We start from the raw sequence: 19,497 nt of genomic DNA, 5'->3' as shown, positions 1-19,497 counted from the left end.
CGGGGAAGCAGGGAGGATGGCTGGTTCCACTAGACGACCTCCATCAAGGGGCCGCCAACAGAGGGTAGGACCCGGCAGGTGTTGAGTTCCAGGAGTCTCTACGCCTCCCGGCTTGAGCCGGTGACCCCTCCTGGCCGGGGGCCCCCAGCTCGGCGCTGTGACAGTCCCCTCCCCCAGAACATACGCATCGGCACACACACGCGCCTGCGCATATGACCTTCCCCGGGACTTTTGCACAACAGCTTGGTGGCCGTGGTGACAGCCTGGCCTAAGGTCCCCATCTCCATGCACGTGGTGCTGCTGGTGTCCTTGCTGCAGGGGTCGGCTGAGGGCCCTGCTGGGCGGTCACAGAGTCACAGAGCAGTCCCGGCCAGTGCCTGAGCTCTTTTCCTCCCGGGAGAGACTCAAGGACCCCAGAGGAAGCTAGATGGCCCCGCCCCACGGGGCTCCAGGCCCACCCACCTCCCTTGGCCCCGCTCAGGTCGTCTCGCCTCTTGGCCTCCAACTCCTGCCTCCCTCAGGCCGGCCACGGTCGGCCCTCACGGGCCCTGATGGGGGGACGGCTGCGCCCAGTCGTGACCACACTGTAGCAGAGGTGGTTCGATGCAAAATAGAAAGTTCTGCAGTTTGCATTAAAATCTGTCATCTCAACATTGGGGAAAGAACAGTTGACCTGGCATTGAACCCCAGCAGGGCTGTGTGACCTCAGAGGTACCCCGTGCCTTGATTTTCATGAATCTCAGTTTCCCCGTCTGTAAAATGGGCATAGTGCGCACCTCCCTTACAGTCTGTGGGGTGGCCTGGGACTAGATGCGCGCACCTGCAAGGCGGGCCCCCCGGAGGCTCTGGGGGTGCTGGCTGATCCGGCCAGGGTGGGCTCCCCCTAGGACGGGGAGGGTAGAATTGGCAAGGCGACCATCGAGGTCAAGAGGAACAGAGGAAGGGCTCTTCTGTGACAGGCAGAAAAGTGGTGGCCGCTGAACACGGCACAGGCTGGGGCACATGAGGGTCTCTGAGGTGGGAGAGGGGACACGGGGTCCCGTAGGCATCATCTCTGGCTTCTCCCGTGGAAGGCGCGTGCACAAAGCCTCCTTCGGGGACTCACCCCGGTGTCCACGTGGGACACCCACATCCCGCGGGTCCCAAGGAGCCGCCCCGGAGTCCGTGCGGGGCGAGTCCCGAGTTTCACACGGGGGTCCCAAGGAGCCGACGGGAGGCCTCTCTGGGAAAGGGCGAGCAAGGGAGGCTAGTCCCGCAGAATAGCAGGCAGGTACCCAGGTCGCTGCCCCCTTGGGAACCAGGCAGAGCGGGGAGGGCAGGCTGTCCCGGGGTGCAGGGGCCTGAGGCAGAGGAGGGGTGGGCCTGGAAAGAGCTGGGAGAGAATGTCTCTGGGGAGGGACCAGCAAGGACCAAGGCCCTGAGGCAGGCAGGGAGGGCTTAGGCCGACGCTTGGCCAAGGTGAGCCAGGGGCCGGGCAGTGGTGACTCCGGGGGCGCGGGGCCGGGACTTGGGGTGCACGATCGTGGGGGAGTTTGACCAGAGGCGGCACGTGGTGTAGCCGGGTCTCCTGATGAGCCATCTGGCTGCTGGGGGGAGGTGGGAACGCAGGGGGCACGGGCGGAGCGGGAGCCCCAGGCACCACCGCTTGGTGACACGCAGGAAGCCGACTCAGCCCCTGTGACGCCCGAGACGGGCGCTTGGCCACGACCGATCCCTGCCCTGGGGCCAGCTGGGGCGGCCGGGGTGTCGGGGTCCCCGCCACCAGGCCCCGGGTATGGAGGAGTTAAAGCAGAGCGGGAGGGAGTCAGCGCGATCCTGGCAGAGGGGACACGGGGACAAAGTCACCAAGATGAGAAGCTGCCTACAGCATGTGAACTGCTTGGTGCTGCTGGAGCGTGACTGCTGGGTGGGGCCTGAGCTCTCCGAGCCCAGAAGACAGGCTGTCCTGGTGGGGGGGGAGGGCGTGCCGCGGGGACACGGGGACCCAAAGGCTCATGGCATCCGGGAGCTGGCAAGGCGGTGACTCACGCAGCCGAGGCGCATCCTCCATCAACCTCCCGCCCGGCCCCACCTCCCCACCATACGCCTCGGCCCACCAGGGACGGGTGTCACCGGCCCACCAAGGCGCACCTGACCGCATAACCTTGTCAGCGCCGTGGAGCAGGGAAGGGTTTTCTCTGGCACCCCAGGGTTCCCGGAGCTCTCGTGCCCCTCCCCCCATGCCCAGCGCGGCCCACGGTGCCATAGACATCAAGGGGAACAGAGAGGGCAAAGAGCCCGCGCCGGGGCCCCAGGCGGCCCTGAGTGATAGAGGAGGGACAATCTGAGCCTGACGGGGACGGGCGAGGAAAGAGAGGGAAGCTTCATGGAGAAGGAACCAAGAAAGGCTTCCCAGCAGAGGCGGCATTTGAACAGAGCCCCACAAGAAAATGAAGGGGATCTGGGGACTCAGGGAAGGGAAGCAAGGACGTTCCCGGGGACAGCTGCCGGGACTGTAGGTGTGAGGGTGGCCACATCTGGGGGAATCAGACAGGAATGGAGAGGAGGAAGGGCCTGGTGTGCGGGGCTCAGGTGTGGCCAGGCACGGCCCTGGCCCCCTTCCTCCCCCTCCCTCCACCCTGGACCAGGTCAGAGGCAGACACGGGTGCCCGCAGCCATCCGCACCTGTACGGTGGGGGTGATGGCGGCGTCCCTTCCAGACAGACGAGGTGGGAGAAGTGCCCACGGCCCCGCAAAGCTGGCGCGGCCACCCTTCGCCACCAGCTCCCCGAGCCAGCCGCTCCCTGGGAGAGCAGGCAGCCATCGCTAACGTCCTGCCCCTCCCAGCTGCCCCCGCCCAGGGTCCAGGTTGCCCCCCAGGCCCATCTCGTCTTGAGAGACACACAGGGGCAGGGGCAGCTGTTCCCCACGTGAGGACACCCGCAGCCCCGAGGGGAGCCCAGGATCGGCAAGGCAGGTCGGCTCCAGCAGCCGGGGCCAACTCTCTGTCCGTCTGTCGGCCCGGCGGTCACCAGGCCCTTCTGCCAGCGAGGCTGGGAAGGTGGCCTCGTGTGCCCAGCTAGGGGTGACACCGTGTCTGGTCATCCCTGGGGCCGAGGCTCTGCCGTGCGGGCTCCCGCCGGGGGCAGTCACTGGCCCTGTTGACAGCCGGCGGCCGGCCAGGAGAGCCGAGTGGGAGACAGCTAATGGCCTCTTCCGCCGTCTCTCCTTGGCAGGCCCGTGGGCAGGGACGGCCATCCTGCCGCAGGCCCGGCGCCCCGCTCCCCACTGCTATTCTTTCGCACGGGTGCCCAGGAGGGGTGGCGGCCCCAGGAGAGGCCAGCGGGGGCTGTTTATCTCACCCACGGCCCGGACTGGCTGTGCCGTCTTGGGAGACTTGCTTAGCCTCTCTGGACTCCCATTTTCCCAACTCTGGGATGGGGGCGCTCCCCGGCCACAGGCTGTGAATGAGAGTTTGTGTCAGAACAAGAGTGGGCTGTCAGCAAGAAATGCCCTTGTGCGCGACCGGAGGCAGAGTCTGGGTCAGGTCACAGCCATGCCCCCTCCTCTCTGGGCCTCAGTTTCCCCCAGGCTCCAGCCTCCCTCGACTCTTCTGAAAACTCACCTGCCAGAAGCCCCCCCTGTGGAGGGGCCCTTTAGAGCGAGGGCTGGCCAAGGGCTGGGAGAGGGACTCCCCCAGGATTTGCTGGGCTCGGTAGAGGCACCCAGGGCAGACCGGAGGTTTCTGGATGCTCCCCGGGGCGCTGGCCCGTCCTGCCCTGCTCTGCTCACTCAGCAGCATGGGGGTCATTGGCGAAGGACAGAGGCTGGGGCTGGAATTTCCGGGTCCCGTCCACCCAGAGATCAAGCCAGTGCCCTGCCCGCCGCCCCTCCTCCGCAGCTCAGGAGACGGGGCCAAGGGCAGCCCATCTTACAGATGAGGAAACGGGGGCTCACGGAAGCGGTGACCGGTGCACAGAGCACAGCCCAGGGCCGCGAGCTTCCCCCCATGCGTCCACCTCAGCCCGTCAAGTCAGCGCTTAAAACCTTTTTTTTTTGGGGGGGGGGGGCAGTTTGCAAAATTTTATCCTTAGTAAATTCTTTTCTGTTTTTTCATCCTCACCATAGGAAAGGTGACAAATCTGGGAAAATATAGAAGAAAATTTTCAAATTACCCAGAATCCCACCACCCACCTGTAACACCATTAACATGTCTTTCCCTACCTTGCTTTCTGTGGATATCGGTATACAGATATTTTTAAATGGGGTTATACCGCGCATTCTCTTAACCCCCGTGTCTCTAAGCACTTTTTTGGAGCCTGATTTCTGGGGCTGCTTCCTATGATCAGATGTCCGCTTTGGCTCTGGGGCCCGCAAGGCCACCAGGGCGTCCCTGGAGAGACTGCACTGGGGGGAGGCTCCCAAGCAGCCTTGGCAGGGGCTCTGATGACTCTCCAGTGGCCCCCAGCCGGGTGCTACCCCAGCAGGGCCAGGCAGACCTGGGTCCCCCCCCCCTCACGCCCACCCAGCGGATTCTGTTCCCCGCCAGTCCCCCCACTGCCAGATCCAGACAGGCCACAGGCAGAGTGGGGTGACAAGGGGTCCCGGGGAGGGTGAGGTGGGCCCTGCCCTGGACCCCTAACTTCTGCCGGGTCCCTCAGCCTCTGAGATGCGCCTCCCCTGTCCACACACGAGCCCATCGCAGTGTCCCAGCAGCGACGGGCATCACATTGTCCCTCCCCTGTCCTTGCCTCCTAGGGTCTCCAACCAGTGGGTCCTGCCAGATGGGAGCCCAGAGCGGTAGGGTCCCTGCCCCTCCCCACGACTCTCCTCTGAAGCTGAGACCTTGAGGCAGGCTTGCAGACGGGGACCCTGCCACTGGTGGCACACAGTGCCACCGCCAAGCTCAGGCAGCCCAGGGGCCGGCAGTTACGCGGGCTGGCCGCCCCCACGCTGGTTCCCGCACCCCTGCCCTGACACCTTGCTGCTAATAAGGAGCGTTCCTGTCCGGTGTGGGCGGGGGCGGGCTCCACATCTCTCTGTGTCTGTGCCCACGGTGGGCCTGGCGTGGCCCCCGCCCCCGCGCTGAGCGGCTCTGTCCTCTTCGCCTACAGGCTGCGCAGCCCCTGGGTGCCCTCGTGCCTCGGGCAGCCCCGCATCCTGCAGGGCCGACTGGCCAGGTCCTCGCCCTCGCTCTGGGACAGGTAACATACCTGTTGTCTCCCCGGTTCCTTGGTGTCTCCGCGTCTGTCCCCAGACGTCCCTCCCGTGTCTGCGTCCACCCGCCCGAGACAGAAGGGAAACGCGCACATCCTCACCACACCATCCCGTGCCACCCACCTCAGAGGCGAGGCCCTCGACGCCCCCCATCCCACACCCCCTGCCCCAGCCAAGGGCTCTGTCCTTGGGCTCAAGTCTCCCCCGAGGGTCCAGGAGGGCTCCTGGTGGAAGGCAGGCCGGGACTGCGCCGCGGAGGAGGCCTGCCCCGAGCGCCCCCGTCATTCCTCCCTGAGAGGCCAGAAAGCACTCCCAGGGGCTTCCCGTGGGCCAGGAGGAAGCAGGAACCCCCCACTCAGCCACCCACACCCCCACGTCCTGATTTAATTCACCAACTTGCAGGTCAAAGCGAGGGGGCCTCGCCAGGCTCCAGTCTGAGTAGGGTTTCCTGGGCTCCCAACCTAGGAGGGGTGGCCCTTCCCCGGGGGGCATGGCACTGGCTGGTCTGATCACAAAGGACTTCCACACCCTCCCCGTGCACCTGCTACGGGGCTACTTCCAGATGCCAGGGCCCCCTAAGCCAGCTTCGTGCTCAGGGGGAAGCAGGGGCTACTGAACCCCGGGGCCCCGAGCGACCCCCCAGGTTCCCAGTAGCCTGGAAGCCGTGCACCCACATGGTACTCGCCTCTGGCATCTGATGACCCGGGGTAGCGCACGGACCACGGGGACAGCCCGAGCGCCCCCTGGGTGGGTGCACACATCCCTGTTTTACAGCCACGGAGACCGAGGCGGAGGGCAGGCAGGGCTCGGGTCAGTGTCCCGGGAGGGGAAGGCAGTGGTACCACCCAGGTGGCCGCAGACCCGGGACGCCCGGCCCGGCACCTTTCTGGACCAGGCTGAGGAGGGGACATGTCCAAAGCTTCTGAGTAGCTGATCACCGGGACTCGGTGACCAGCTGTGAGGGGCAAGGGGCAAGGAGGGGTCACTGTGGCTTCTCGGAGTCTGACTGGGGACTGAGGGTGGCTATGCCCTTCTTGGGGGTGGGGAACACGGAGGGCAGGGAGGGTCAGCATTGAACGCACTGTGCGTGAGGTGGGCCACGGGGCGGAGAGGCCGGTGGACGGCTGGATGCGGGGGGCGGGGGAGCCCCCCGTGTGGCCTGGCAGGGAGGAAATTGAGCCTGAGAGGTGCAGGGAGGGTGCCGACCAGGGCCCTGACCGTCAGCCCGGGCAAAACCAAGTTGTCTGCAGACTCAACAGAGCCAGAGTGGCAGAGACGGGGAGAGGCGTGGTGGCTCCGGTGGCAGGTCTGGGCGTCTGCTGTGACTTCGGGGTCAGAGGTGTGTCCGGGGGCAAGGAGGGGTGGGAGCCAGGGGCCGGGGCGCTGGGGGACCCGGGCTTGGCCAGGGTAGGGCTCAGGGACGGGTGAGGGTCAGTGGGCAGAGCCGCCCCGGCATGTCCGGAAGGCCAGCGGGGGCCGAGGGGGAGGCGAGGCTCGAGCAGGCCAGCTCGGTGAAGGGCTTGTCTCGTGAGGGGGAGGCCTTGGGCGGGGACCCACGTCACAGTGGCCTCGTTGAGGGACCTGTTCCGTGTTCACCGTGTGCCTCCCTCCAGACCGTAGGCTCTTCGGGGTGGGGACGTTTGTCCTACTCGCCGCTGCGAGGGGCCAGGAGCAGGGCGGGGCGGGGCCGGAGGGGGAAGGAAAGAGGGTCTGGTAGGGGTGCACGTGTGGCTGGGTCACATCAGGAGTGGGCGATCTGCGTGACGGCAGGGTTCGTGCTGTGGCGGAGGTGGGTGGCCACGGCGAGGGAGGGAAGGTCACCGGCTCTGGGTGGCGGGGACGGGTGGCCACTGAGGTGGACACAAGAGTGGATGGCGATGCTCCCACCTCTTCCCGAGGGTGCAGACCCCACCTGTACCCTGTGACAGAGGGCTGTGGGCAGATCGGCAGGACAGCGGATTTCAGGGGCTACTGCCCCACCCCCTCCCGGGACACTGTGCCTGCAGGGGACCCGGATGACATGGGAGAGTCCCCAGAGAGCCCGCCACCCCACTGGGGAGAAAGGCTGGGGCAGGGGTTGAGGACAATCTGGGATCTGTAGATGTAGGGTGCTCGGGGTGGTGCAGGCAGGCGTGCTGCCTGGAGGAGGTGGCTAGACTTGTGTGGGCAGCCGTGGGCACTGTGCCTCAGGGCTCTCTCCTTGACTGACCGTCTGCAGCCTCCCTAGAGATTGACCCCTGTGAGGGCCTGCCCCACCCTCCACTGAGGTTCTCAACACACAGGCAACTCTTTATTTTTATTTATTTAAAGAATTCGACCTGGGCAGGGATCCAGGAACGTTTCATCAAGATTTGCTGGGCGTGCGCCCGTGGTAACATGAATGGCTTCGTACACGGGGCCCCGAGGCTGAAGGAGGAAGCCTCCTGCCTGCCCCCAGTTCCCCTCACTCCGATGTGGGTCTCAGAGGTCGGGAGAACACAGGCTCTTGCCCGAGGTTCCACCGCACACCCGGGCAGGGTCAGAGTTCCCAAGCCCGGGCACAGTCCAGGTTTCCAGGGTGACGTCTGGGGACTCCCTCCCAGGCCTGCGCAGCGGTCTGGAGCGGGCACTGCTCTTCCCGGGCAAACCGTGGGCCCGCTCGGCACCCGCCTCAGACCTGGGCACCTCTCTGGGCAGAATTTAAGATGGGGGCAGTCCCCTCTTTCCAGGGGGCAGCTGAGGCCTGAACGGAAGGATAGCGGGCAGCCTGGGGGGCGGGGACCAGCAGCAAGTCTGTGTGCCCGCAGACCCCCCGCCCATGCCGTGATGCCAGGCGGGCCTGCCCCTCTACGGGCTGCACCGCCCCGGGCTTCCTTGTCACTGAAGTCCAAGGGGGTGACAGGGGAAAGCGCATGCCCAGAGCACCGAACAGCGCTGGAGTCCCAGCTCGGCCGGTGGGGAAGTCCCAGCAGAACGCACCCCGCCCCCCTCAGCCCCTTTGCCTGCAGGAAAGCAGCCCTCTTGGCCCCACTATTAACGCTGAGGCCTCTTCCCCAGCTGCCCGCGTCCGTGTGCCCAGCCTGTAAAGGGAAGCGTGCACCAGGTCGGCGTGTGTTCAGGAGTACCTACCGGCTCTGGAGCTGGGAGGCGGCCCACAGGAGGGTGTGGCCCCTGCCCCCGTGGAGCTCACGGCCACGCCCCAGACTTCCCCCTCCTGCCTTTTGCCCAACTGTAGAGTGGACGGCGCACGGTCCGCGGGCGATCCTCCCGCGTCTCCGTTTCCTGGGGCTGGGGGCTCAGCGTCCTGGCGTCCTGGGGGAACCCACGAAGTCTGTGGAGAAAACAGAGCCTCAAGAGCTGGGGCCGAGGCTCTGGGAGGCTTCCCGGAGGAAGGGGGACTTGGGGCAGGCCAGGGCTTTGCAGACTGTCCGCCGCCGTGTGCAGCTAGCTGGCCACTGTGGCGGAGGCTGCCTGGGCACGGGGCTCACGGCCCCATCCCCTCCCAGGCCCAGAGGTCACACAGCCAATTTGGGGTAGGGAGGCCCGGTCTACGGGGTGGCACTTCCGCCGCGGGACCTCAGAGCTTCCCCACCCGGCGCTGTGGAGACGCAGAAGGGGGGTGTGTTTGGGGGGGGGACCTTGCAAGCTGTGCCGTCCAGGGGTCGGCTCGGAGTCAGAGAGCCTCGGGGGCCCGATGAGCGCTCCTCAAACCAGGGTCCTTTAGCCGCACCAAACACTCTCCAGGTTCGGGGGCCTGCGTCCCTCCTCCAGGGTGACCGCGCCAGGGATTTACTTACTTGCGGCCGAGGGCCAGACCGCGTCTCTGGCCCCCGAGGGGCCGCCCGCCGCCCGGGGAAGGGGCCGAGGCGCGCGCGCGCGCGTGCGCGCGCACTCGCGTGTGTTAAGCGGCCGGGCGCGCACGGTGCGCCCCCACGGCGCCGCGGCTGGCCCGCTCGGGCTCCGTTTCCCGCGCTCAGCGCCGCGGCCCGGCCCGCCGCCGCGTGTCGTTGCAGCGCGCTGCAGGAGCAGAAGGGCGAGCTGCGCAAGCGGCTGTCCTACACCACGCACAAGCTCGAGAAGCTCGAGACCGAGTTCGACTCCACGCGCCACTACCTGGAGATCGAGCTGCGGCGCGCGCAGGAGGAGCTCGAGAAGGTCACGGAGAAGCTGCGCAGGTACGGGGGGCGGGGCCGGGCGCGCGGGGCGGGGCCCCGGGATCCGCCGCCAGAGGAGCCCCGCCCCCTCCTGAGCTGTCGACCCCGTTCGCAGATGTGGAGGCCGAGGCTCAGTCCCGCTTCGTGCCCAGCGCAGCCGAGTCAGGCAGGACGTGACCCTGGGTCTGGCTACTGCCAGGACAGGCCCTTCCCAGGCGCCCCTTCATCCTCTGTTCATCCCTTCTCATGTATTCTCGGTGGGGCAGCAGCATGGCACACGCAGCCATCTCCAGACCCCTCCTGGCCCACCGGGGCCCTGGCCACCATCCCCTGGGTCTCTGACAGGAAAAGGACGTGAACCGGTGTTTAGGGACCGTTGCGTTGAGTGGCAGTAGGGAACACACAGAGCCCCTGATTCCCACCCAGCAGCGGCTTCTGCCCTCCCCGTCCTCCAGGGGGAGCCGTGTTTTAGCCACCGTGTGTCTCTAGCGCTCCGTCTAGGGCCCATGGAGTGGCCAGCCGTCAGCCTCTTCCCTGCTAACCTGCTGTTGAATGTAAATCCCTTAGCCAGGCTTGCAAGAATCGTGTTTAAATGTGAGTACTGGCTCCGAGCAAGGACCGGACAAAGTCACTTGTGAGTACAGGCCTTCCCTTCTCATCTGCAGGGGGTCCTTGACCCTGGCCCAGGAAAGGCCTCTACAAGCTAGCTCTAATCAGATGCCTTTTGCTGCGTGGAGAGGAGCGAGTAGCCCAGGGTGGGACCAGTGGGTGGGCTCCGGGGGCCCGCGTCCAGCCCGGCCCTGCTCAGCAGGCTGTGTGGCTGTAAGGGGGTCACGGGAGAGTCAGGCCTGGCACCGCGGTGACCCCACTGTCTCCTGTTCCAGGATTCAGAGCAATTACATGGCGCTGCAGCGGATCAACCAGGAGCTAGAGGACAAGCTGTACCGCATGGTGAGGCCGCCACCCCCGCACTCCCATCCCGGAGCCCTGGTGGTGTGCCCATCGGCCTAGCTGCCCGTGCCCTTGCGTGTGCGGGAGCTGGGTCACAGGCCTGGTTTCCTGGCCTGCCCCTCCCCACCGCGGGGGCTGGGTCGGTCGCGCCCCTCTCTGCAGTGAATGGGGGTGGACGGGGTGGGGGGGGTGCTCTCAGGACTAGCAAGTCACGGGGTTCCCAGCTGCCCCCTGAGCCTTCACGGCACATTGCAAGTACCCGACCCGGACATGTGAAGTAGGGCTGTGGGACGGAGGACGTGCGCCGTGGATGTTGACCCTGCTTTAAGGGTCAGCCCGGAGGCCCAGACCTGGGGGAGCAGAAGGATGTTGGGGCCCGACTGTACCCTCATGGGGACGCCCCGTCTTCCTGTGAGGAATAAATGAGACAGTGCCCGGCCCCAGCACGGGCAGAGACCCTCCCGGAAACACTCACAGCCACCGCAGGCAGCCCCCCGAAGTGCTGCAGCTTCTGTATGTTGATCTGGCTGTCGAGATCCGTTAGGAGCTGGGACAGTGGTGGAGGCCTCCGGGTCTGGCGGGGCCGGCGTCAGGGAGGGGCCAGCCCAGTTCTGGCATCTCCCCTCCCTCAGATAGGAGCTTCCTCTCTTTCTAGTCTGGTCACGAGCTTGTTTTCTTTCTGAAAGTCACAAATGGGTGTTGAGCACCTGCCCGTCGTAGACTGCTGGCAGAGTGGAGACGGGCAGACCTGGAGGCTGGGCCAGCTCTCCTTGGGGCCCTGGACAAGGGCCTTGCCCTTCTGAGCCTCACTTGGAGGCTGAAACTGGACGGGTTCGAGGAGGGGAGGGCAGGGACGGGGGCCAGGCTCTGTGCAGAGCGCAAGCCATCCTCCCCACGGGCTCCTGGGAAGCAGGGCGTTGTTGTCCCCTTGGCAGGATGAGCAAGAGACTGGGAGGCAGTGACTTGCCCGGGGCCGTCTGGCTTGTCGGTGATGCAGCACAGGTGGATTTGAACCTGCTGCTCTGTGTTCTTACCCCCACCTTCCTTGGCCTTGCAAACACCTCATCATTATCTACTGCAAGAGGGCACCCGAGAGGTCTAGGGGCTTGAGGCTCAGGCCTTGGCTGGCCACCGACCGACCGGCTCCTTCCCCACCCTCCGCTCGCCCCAGGGCCAGCACTATGAGGAAGAGAAGCGAGCGCTGAGCCACGAGATTGTTGCCCTCAACAGCCACCTGCTGGAGGCCAAGGTGACCATCGACAAGCTGTCGGAGGACAATGTGAGTTTCGGGCCACTGTGACTCTGGGGGCCCAGGCCCCGGTGCTGTGGCCTCCAGGCTTGAGGGGCTGGCACAGGGGCGGTGGAAGGAGTGCCTGGGCAGCGGGGGAAGGACGGGCTGCCTCACCAGACATCCACTGCCTGGAGGGTATCCAGGAAGACCCTCCTCCGCGGGAAGGAAACAGGGCTTGTGGTAGCGACCCCTGGGCCATAGTATCCCATTTGAGGCGGTGCTGCCTGACCCCAAGTTTGGGGCATGCTCACTTAGGACTCCTGCCCCGGCCGGCCCCAGTGGGCATCAGAGCCATGTGGCCGCCCTGATTTCGCGGGCCCCATGGGATGGGCCCAGCCATGCTCCAGGGACGCCTGACAGCTGACCACACATTCACTGATGAGTGTCTGCTTCTTGCCAGGCCCTCCTAGGCTCCGAGAATATGGTGTGAATGACACGGGCCAAAAAAACTCCCTGCCCGCATGGAGTTTACCCCTGAGTGGGGAAGGCAGTAAATAAGACGGATACGCAAACCATGCGGTTGGTAAAAGTGCTAAATGCCGCAGAGAAAAGTCACGTAGGTGACAGTGCTAGGGAGCCAGGGTGCTTCTGGAAGGGGCTGCTACGTCAACACCTGAAAAAGGCCAGAGAGCGGGCCACGGGCACCTGGCAGGAAGAACCAGAGTGGCAGAGGTGGGCCCGCAGGAACAGTAGACGGGGCCCCCCGGACACAGGGAGGGGCCCAGGGTCCGAGGTCAGAAAGTGAACAGGAGGCCACAGTGTGTAGGCTCCTCTAGGAGTCTGGGTTTTATTCTGAATGAAGTAGGGAGCCACTGAAGGTTCTTGAGCAGGGGATGGAGGAGGCCCTGGACGGCTGAAGGGCCTGCCCGAGAGGCAGCCAGATGGCGGGGTCTGGAGTTTAGGGCAGAGATCAGCATATGCCTGCGGTTCAAAGCCACAGGTGGGGTGAGATCGTCCAGGAGTGCAGGCAGATGAGGAGAGTGGAGGCCCAGCGGCCCAGCACAGTGATGCGGAGGCAGATCTGGCCGGCCGGGCAGCGCTCACAGCCCTCTGAGGCCAGGCACCTCAGCTCTCAGCCAACTGTGCCCCTCAAGGAGACGTTGAGGAGTCTGGGGACCCAGGTCCTCTCCACTTTGCGGGCCAAGTTGGGGACGCAAGCCTCGGCACAGATGGTGGAGGCGGGGGACCCTCCAGGAACGGGGTGGGGGTTGGGCGGCTTGTCTGAGCGGCAGGGCACCTGGTCCCGGCTGAGCGGAGACTGGGGGAGCTGGCGGATCTGAGGGCCCGTTGGTGGACCCCAGACGCCTCACTGTCGGAGCCCTCCCTGCGGAGGGTCCCCGGGTGGGGGCGGCAGCGAGAGACCCAACCACAGGCACATGCAACAGAGATTTACCAAAGATGAAACCAAATCCCCTCGAGTCCTACTGTTTGCATCTGTTTTCAGCTCAGGAGGCTGAGCCGGTCCCTGCCCGGACCCTGGGTCGCACAGGCCCTCTGCCCCAGCATGCCCTGACCCTCGCCTGGCCCTGCAGCCACCCCTGGAAGCAGGCCACGCTTTACGGATGGGGGTGGGTGGGGCGTAGAGCAAGTCTGACACATGGGGAGCCAGGGGCCGCAGGCACATTCCTTATCATTCCACACTGGCACTCTCCACGCGGTGGGGGAACGGGGAGCCCCCCTGAGAGCTCAGGGGCCAACGGAGGCCCTTCCTCCACCACTGCCCCCCCCACCCCTTGTGGGAGGCTCCCATCCGGGGCAGCGGCAGCTCCAGGTCAGAACCGAGGCCCCCATTCTGCAGGCGACGGCGTGAGTCCCAGAGAGGGTTCCCGTCCTGACAGCTGCCCAGCCGGCCCCCCCCCCCGCCCCAACCTGGTCTCCGTGTTGGCCGCCGGGCGCCGGGCGGCAGGGAGCTCTGCAAGGGGCGAACCTGCACCGAACGCCTTCTCTTGTCTTGTAGGAGCTCTATAGGAAGGACTGCAATCTAGCGGCCCAGCTGCTGCAGTGCAGCCAGACGTACGGCAGGGTCCATAAGGTGTCCGAGGTAACGTGAGCCCCGCCCCAGCTAGGCCACCCCCACCCCCAGGACTGCTTCGGGCTCCTTTCCTACAGGTCCCACCCCAAGGCCACTTCTCGCCCTTGATGAGGGCAGGCGCCGGGTGAGCCTGAGCTCCCCCGTCCCTCCTCACCCCTGCAGGTATCCTGGCCTTTCTGAATCCGGAGGAGGGGCGGGCTGCCCGCCCGCCCCCAGTCGGGACAGCCTGCCCGTTCCCGTTGCTTTCCTCGGGGCTGCTCATTGTCCCTGCTCCAAGACCCCTGTCCGCTGAGCGCTGATGGGGGCAGAGGGGCCCTGTGTGAGCCTCGCAGAAACCCCGTGGTTCAGTTTGGGCACAATTCCAGTGCCCACTTGCAGAAGCGAGAAAGCTGGCTTCACGGTGCAGTGACTCAGCCGAGGCCACAGGGCTCCCTGATGCCCCAAGCCAAGTTGGCCTGTGGCCCCTCACCCCTGCCAGGCCGCCCCCACCTCCGCACGCTGCCCTCACCCAGGCCTCGGTCCGTGTCCCCTCCTCCCTGGGCCTGGGCCATGCCTAAGACACTCACAAAATAGATCAAACAGTAGCAGGACGTCCCTACACGGCACCAGGTGCTCGTGCAGAAACCGCTGGGCACCTGGCCCTGGCCCTCAATCTGTGTTGCATCTGTTTCTGAGTCTGGCAGAGGCCTCATGACCCGGCAGGGGTGCCCCCGACAGACCTTGGGGCTGGGAGAGCCAGCCCTTCAGTGGAAGGAGATGAGGGGGGCTGTAGCCCCGAGAAGGGCCCGCATCAGACACTGGGTCCGCCCTCCAGGCGCGCTGGAGCCCAGTTCGTGTGGCCTGGGCAGGTGGAGGGGGGTGCTCCTTGGGCGAAGCTCAGGAGCTTGTGAAATGCAGAGTCCTGGGCCCTGGCTCTAGCCAGGGCGATTTGAGAGGCCCTGGGCGGGTCCCTCTTGGTCTGCGCGCCTGTGGCTCAGGGTCACGGCTGCAGGTGCCGGGCTGACTGCCCACCCCCCCCCATCCCCGCCCTCCCCTCCTCCCCCCCGACCCGTTCCAGCTGCCCTCCGACTTTCAGGAACGTGTGAGCCTGCACCTGGAGAAGCACGGCTGCGGCCTGCCCTCCCCACTCTGCCACCCCGCCTACGCCGACAGCGTCCCCACCTGCGTCATCGCCAAGGTGCTGGAGAAGCCCGACCCCGCCAGCCTGTCCTCCCGCCTGTCTGACGCCTCGGCCCGCGACCTGGCCTTCCGGGATGGCGGGGAGAAGCCGGGCCCGCGGCCCCCCTACAAGGGGGACATCTACTGCAGCGACACGGCCCTCTACTGCCCCGAGGAGCGGCGGCACACCCGGCGGCCCAGCGTGGACGCGCCCGTGACCGACGTGGGCTTCCTGCGGGCCCAGAACTCCACCGACAGCGCGGCCGAGGAGGAGGAGGAGGCCGAGGCGGCCGCCTTCCCCGCGGGCTTCCGGCACGAGGCCTTCCCGGGCTACGCGGGCTCGCTGCCCACGTCCAGCTCCTACTCCAGCTTCAGCGCCACGTCGGAGGAGAAGGAGCACGCCCAGGCCAGCACGCTCACCGCCTCGCAGCAGGCCATCTACCTGAACAGCCGCGACGAGCTCTTCGACCGCAAGCCGCCGGCCGCCGCCTACGAGGGCAGCCCGCGCTTCGCCAAGGCCACGGCCAGCGTGGCAGCGCCACTGGAGGCCGAGGTGGCCCCGGGGTTTGCGCGGACCATGTCGCCGTACCCCGCCGAGTCCTTCCGCTTCCCGGCCTCCCCGGGCCCCCAGCAGGCCCTGATGCCCCCAAACCTGTGGAGCCTGCGGGCCAAGCCGGGGACGGCCCGGCTCCCTGGGGAGGACGCGCGGGGCCAGTGGCGGCCCCTGAGCGTGGAGGACATCGGTGCCTACTCCTACCCGGCCACCGCCGCCGGCCGCGCCTCGCCCTGCAGCTTCTCTGAACGCTACTACGGCAGTGGGGGCAGCCCGGGCAAGAAGGCCGAGGGCCGCTCCAGCCCCCTCTATGCCACCTACAAGGCCGACAGCTTCTCGGAGGGTGACGACCTCTCTCAGGGCCACCTGGCGGAGCCCCGCTTCCTCCGGGCCGGCGGCGACCTGAGCCTGAGCCCGGGCCGCGCGGCCGACCCGCTGCCCGGCTATGCGCCCAGCCAGGGGGATGCGGAGAGGCTCGGGGTGCAGCTGTGCGGGGCGGGCGGCAGTCCCGAGCCCGAGCACAGCCCCCACAGTTCCAGGGACTCCTTGGAGCCCAGCTCCATGGAGGCCTCCCCGGAGATGCACCCCGCCGCCCGCCTCAGCCCCCAGCCGGCCTTCCCGCGGACTGGTGGCTCGGGGCTCAGCCGCAAGGACAGCCTCACGAAAGCCCAGCTCTACGGAACCTTGCTCAACTGAGCGCCTGCCTGCAGGCCGCGGCCAGGGGGCCCCCGCCCACCCCCGGGCCCCGAGGGCACAGCTCGCCTCCCCCCTAGACACCCGTCCTCCCCAGCCCCTGCCAACCGGGACCCTCTCTTCCACCCGACCCAGTTGAGCCTGAGCGGAGGACCCCTCCCCCACCATCCTGTCCACCCCAGCCCCACCACGGTGGAACGTTTTTCACACACCAACATCCTTCCCCACCTGAGATGAGCATCCCCCCCTTTTATAAAGTGAAACTATTTTTATAGAGAAAAAGGGTCTTTCTTAACGCACTTGGCCTCCAGCTCCCTGGACGGCAGCCTTGGCGTTTTCAACACAAAGCTCCTTTATTTTTCGGGGGAGGACAGCGGGGCCTGCCCCTGGGAGGGGAAGGACGGTGTCCTGTGGAGACACCCCAGCGAGCCAGTGACAGGGGAGCCCGTAGCTCTGTCCGCGAAGAGGGGAGGTGGACCGGGTGGGGGGGATGTGAAATGTTTCTAAACTGTTTTCGCCGTGTGACCGACACACCGCCCCAGCTCTCCTGTGGTCCGTAGTCCCGAGTGGGGCCGGTGCTCGTCCCCCAGCGTCCCGCTCCCCGGCACCACCTCGCTCTACCTCAGACGTAATGAGGCCCTCGGACTCCCAGTTTCTGTGGCTTGCTCTCCCGTTGTCTGCGATGCATGCCCTGTCTCGGTTAGTACTGTACTTTCGTTCATTAATAAAAGACATCAGTGGAAAGAACGTGGCTTCAGGTGGTTTATTCTCCTGCTGCCTTTTGACCGCAGGGACGCCTGACCCTGGGTGCCCCCTGCCTTGTCCCCACCCGCCCCAGAGTCCTGTGCAGCAGCTGGGCACTCCCACTGTCTCAGCCCGCTGGGCGCTCTTATGGCCCTTTCTCGGACGTCCCTGTCCACTCTCCCACAGATTTCTGCTCCCTTGTCCTTTCTTGCGTCTCAGGCTTGGCTTCTGCCGGGAGCTTCCTGCCTGGGGACTTCCCTTGGCACAGCTCTGCGAGGAACAGGATCGCTCGCTCTTTTCTCTGTTTTGCCCCATTTTGAAGGGTGTTCTCACAGGGGAGGGAGGTAGCCGGGGTCTCTTTTCTCAGCATGTGGTGATGGAGATGCCTTGCCCCCGGCCTCCTGTGGGTGTGGGTGTGGGGACGCCCGTCAGCCGGTCCGCCCGTGGGGAGCTGCTCATTGACGGTACTCCATCCTGCTCTCTGGCCGCTTAAGATCTTCCCTTTGGTTTTCTGCAGCTCCCCCCGAGGTGTATCTGGTCGCGGATTTACCCTTCTTGGGAATTCACTGGGAGTCTTGTATCCGTGGGATGGTTCTGGAAAATTCTCCACTTTTGTTTAAATTTTGTTTCCTCGCTCTTCCGGGGACTGCCTTAGACCCCTGGAAGTCCCTCTCACTGCACGCTTCATGCGTGCTGCCCTCTCTCCTGTGGGTCCTGCTTCTGGGCCCCCCCACTCCACCCCGAGCTCAGCCCACGGGGCTTGTGTTCCATTTCACTAACTTCTCTCTGCAGCGTCCGTGTGGCCGCCAAACACAGCCACTGAGTTTTGAGCGTTCCTTTAATTTTTCTATTCCTAGATGTTCTGTTTGCTTGTTTTACAAATCTACACTGCTGCTTCAATAGTTTCCTATTCCCTGGAGGTTATTTTCTAGCTCGCCTTTTATTTCCTTAAACACGTGGGCATCGCTGGTTCAGACTGAGTCTGGCACTCCGTCGTGTGTTTTCTCTCGATTCCTGCCCTTGCTGCCTCACTTCCTCACAAGCCTGTCAGACGCACGCTCCTCGACGTCCTTGAGAATCTACTTGTGCGGTTCTGCAAGGCCTAGGGTGGAGGCCGCACCTCATGGGGCTTTCTGTCTGCCTTTTCCAAGGGCGGGGGCCCTCCCCCTGGAGACCGGCCGGGTCCGGGTGCAGGCTTTGAAGTTCCCTGGCTCACCCAGCTCCGTGTAAATCGGGGGTGGGTCTGCCTCTTGCCAGGCGACCCCAGGAGCGTGGGCATCAACGGTGGCTCCCGGCATCCCTGCATTTGACCTGCCTCTGTGGGAGAGCCCAGGGCCAGCCCAACTGTCCTCCCCAGGAGATGTGCCCCAAGAAGCAGTCTCCTCGAGCTGGGGAGCCTGTGAGAGGCTCAGGAGTCAGCTCCCCTCTGGGGCCCGGTTTCCTTGTGCGCAGATAGGAGACGACCCTGAACGGGCTGGGGGCAACAGGGAGGGTGCAGGGAGAAACACGAGGCCCCTGGCACCCAGCGGCCACTCAGGGGTGTCCCCAGAGGGGATCCCGAGCCTGGTCGGCCCCCATGCCTCTTTCTCGCCTCGGTATCCCCACCTCTAAGTGCTACGAGCCCGCCTGGCTCCAGCTCCTCAGGGTCTTGGGCCTGGTGTCAGGGCTGGGGACCCCTGGGCCAAGGGCCTTCTCAGAGTCGGTGCTTTAGCCCCCACACCATCACCTCGGAGTCTGCAGCCCCCTGTAGGTGGCCTCCAGATCTCACAGAGCTGTCCTGCCATGGCCTCCAAAGCCAGCCACAGCCAGGGCTCCAAGGAGGCCTTGTTCCCAGGGGGCCCTGCTCAGGGCTGGGTGAGGACAGTGACTTCTTTGGCCTCAGAGGCAGCAAGCCTACAGGGGTAGGCTGACCAGGCCACACAGAGTGGGGGTGGGGTATCTAGAACTCCATCACATGACTCTGAGCAGCAGGGTCAGGCTGACACCATGGGGCCAGCATGGGATGCTATGTAAAGCAGTCCCAAACCACTTTTGTGGGGCTGAGGTGGGAAAACTTGGTTTCCCTCCAAGTCCCCCCAGATCAAAATCAGCTCATCAGGACGCTGGGACTTACCACTGGCTCTGGCCAGTGACTCTCTCAGAACTCGCTGGGTGGGGACTTGGTGCTTCCCTCCTCCTCCTGATGATGGGGCCAGCCGGCCAGCCCTGTGCTGGCCACAGGGACCTTGCTCTGCCCACAGGGGTCAGAGGCTGAGGGGGAGGCAGATGGCATGACACTAGGCTCAAGGCTTCAAGAGCACAGGGCCATCCAGAGAGGCGAAGGTCCCTACAGCTCTGGAAGGAAGAAAGCAAGCAGTCAGGAGGAGGCTCATGCTGGGTGCTGAAGGATGAATAGGAGTTCATCAGGCATTTCAGGCAAAGGGAACAGACTTGTGATAGCTGGGGGGTTCCAGAAACGGCTCAGTGCCTCCATGCACCTCCCTGAGGGCTCAGCCTGGGGACCACCAGTTTCCCTCCAGATGTCCTCGGACAGATGTTCTGCTAGAGGGGGACTTCCGGGCTGTGATGCGGCCTCGCCCTCTGCTTCCTTAGTCCCATGTACCCAGGCAGCCAGCCAGGCCATGGTGTGGGGCTCCGTCCTCCACCAGTCACCCTCCCCCTCCACTCGGAATCCCACCCCATCCTCAGCGAGGCCCCCACCTGTGCACCCACCACCCTCCTACCAATCCCAGCACACCGCTCCACC

At 65.5% G+C, this 19,497-nt stretch overlaps 1 protein-coding gene and 1 long non-coding RNA gene across 14 annotated transcripts in view; one reads left to right on the top strand and one right to left on the bottom strand.

The window, feature by feature from the left end:
* The window catches only part of BEGAIN (brain enriched guanylate kinase associated), a 45,300-nt gene extending 28,546 nt beyond the window's left edge, over positions 1–16,754 (top strand). For 4 of the 13 annotated variants that reach the window (XM_053889794.1, XM_053889797.1, XM_053889795.1 and 1 more), the window contains exons 3-7: positions 9,189–9,350; positions 10,214–10,280; positions 11,452–11,559; positions 13,529–13,612; positions 14,661–16,754. In XM_053889794.1, coding sequence (XP_053745769.1) covers positions 9,189–9,350; positions 10,214–10,280; positions 11,452–11,559; positions 13,529–13,612; positions 14,661–16,010 — 1,771 coding nt within the window. In that variant the 3' untranslated portion in view covers positions 16,011–16,754. The other 9 variants (XM_053889799.1, XM_053889792.1, XM_053889793.1 and 6 more) reach the window with 7 other exon arrangements.
* Positions 7,481–13,617, bottom strand: LOC128773063 (uncharacterized). The gene is made up of 2 exons (XR_008417320.1): positions 10,756–13,617; positions 7,481–8,506 (listed from the first exon to the last, which is right to left on the bottom strand). It is a non-coding gene; the product is annotated as an uncharacterized LOC128773063 (long non-coding RNA).
* Positions 16,755–19,497: the final 2,743 nt, after the last annotated feature.

The sequence above is a fragment of the Panthera pardus genome, unplaced genomic scaffold (genome assembly GCF_024362965.1).
Source record: "Panthera pardus isolate Hobbes unplaced genomic scaffold, ASM2436296v1 HiC_scaffold_24, whole genome shotgun sequence".
Lineage (NCBI taxonomy): Eukaryota > Metazoa > Chordata > Mammalia > Carnivora > Felidae > Panthera > Panthera pardus.
This window is presented reverse-complemented; position numbering and strand designations above follow the sequence as displayed.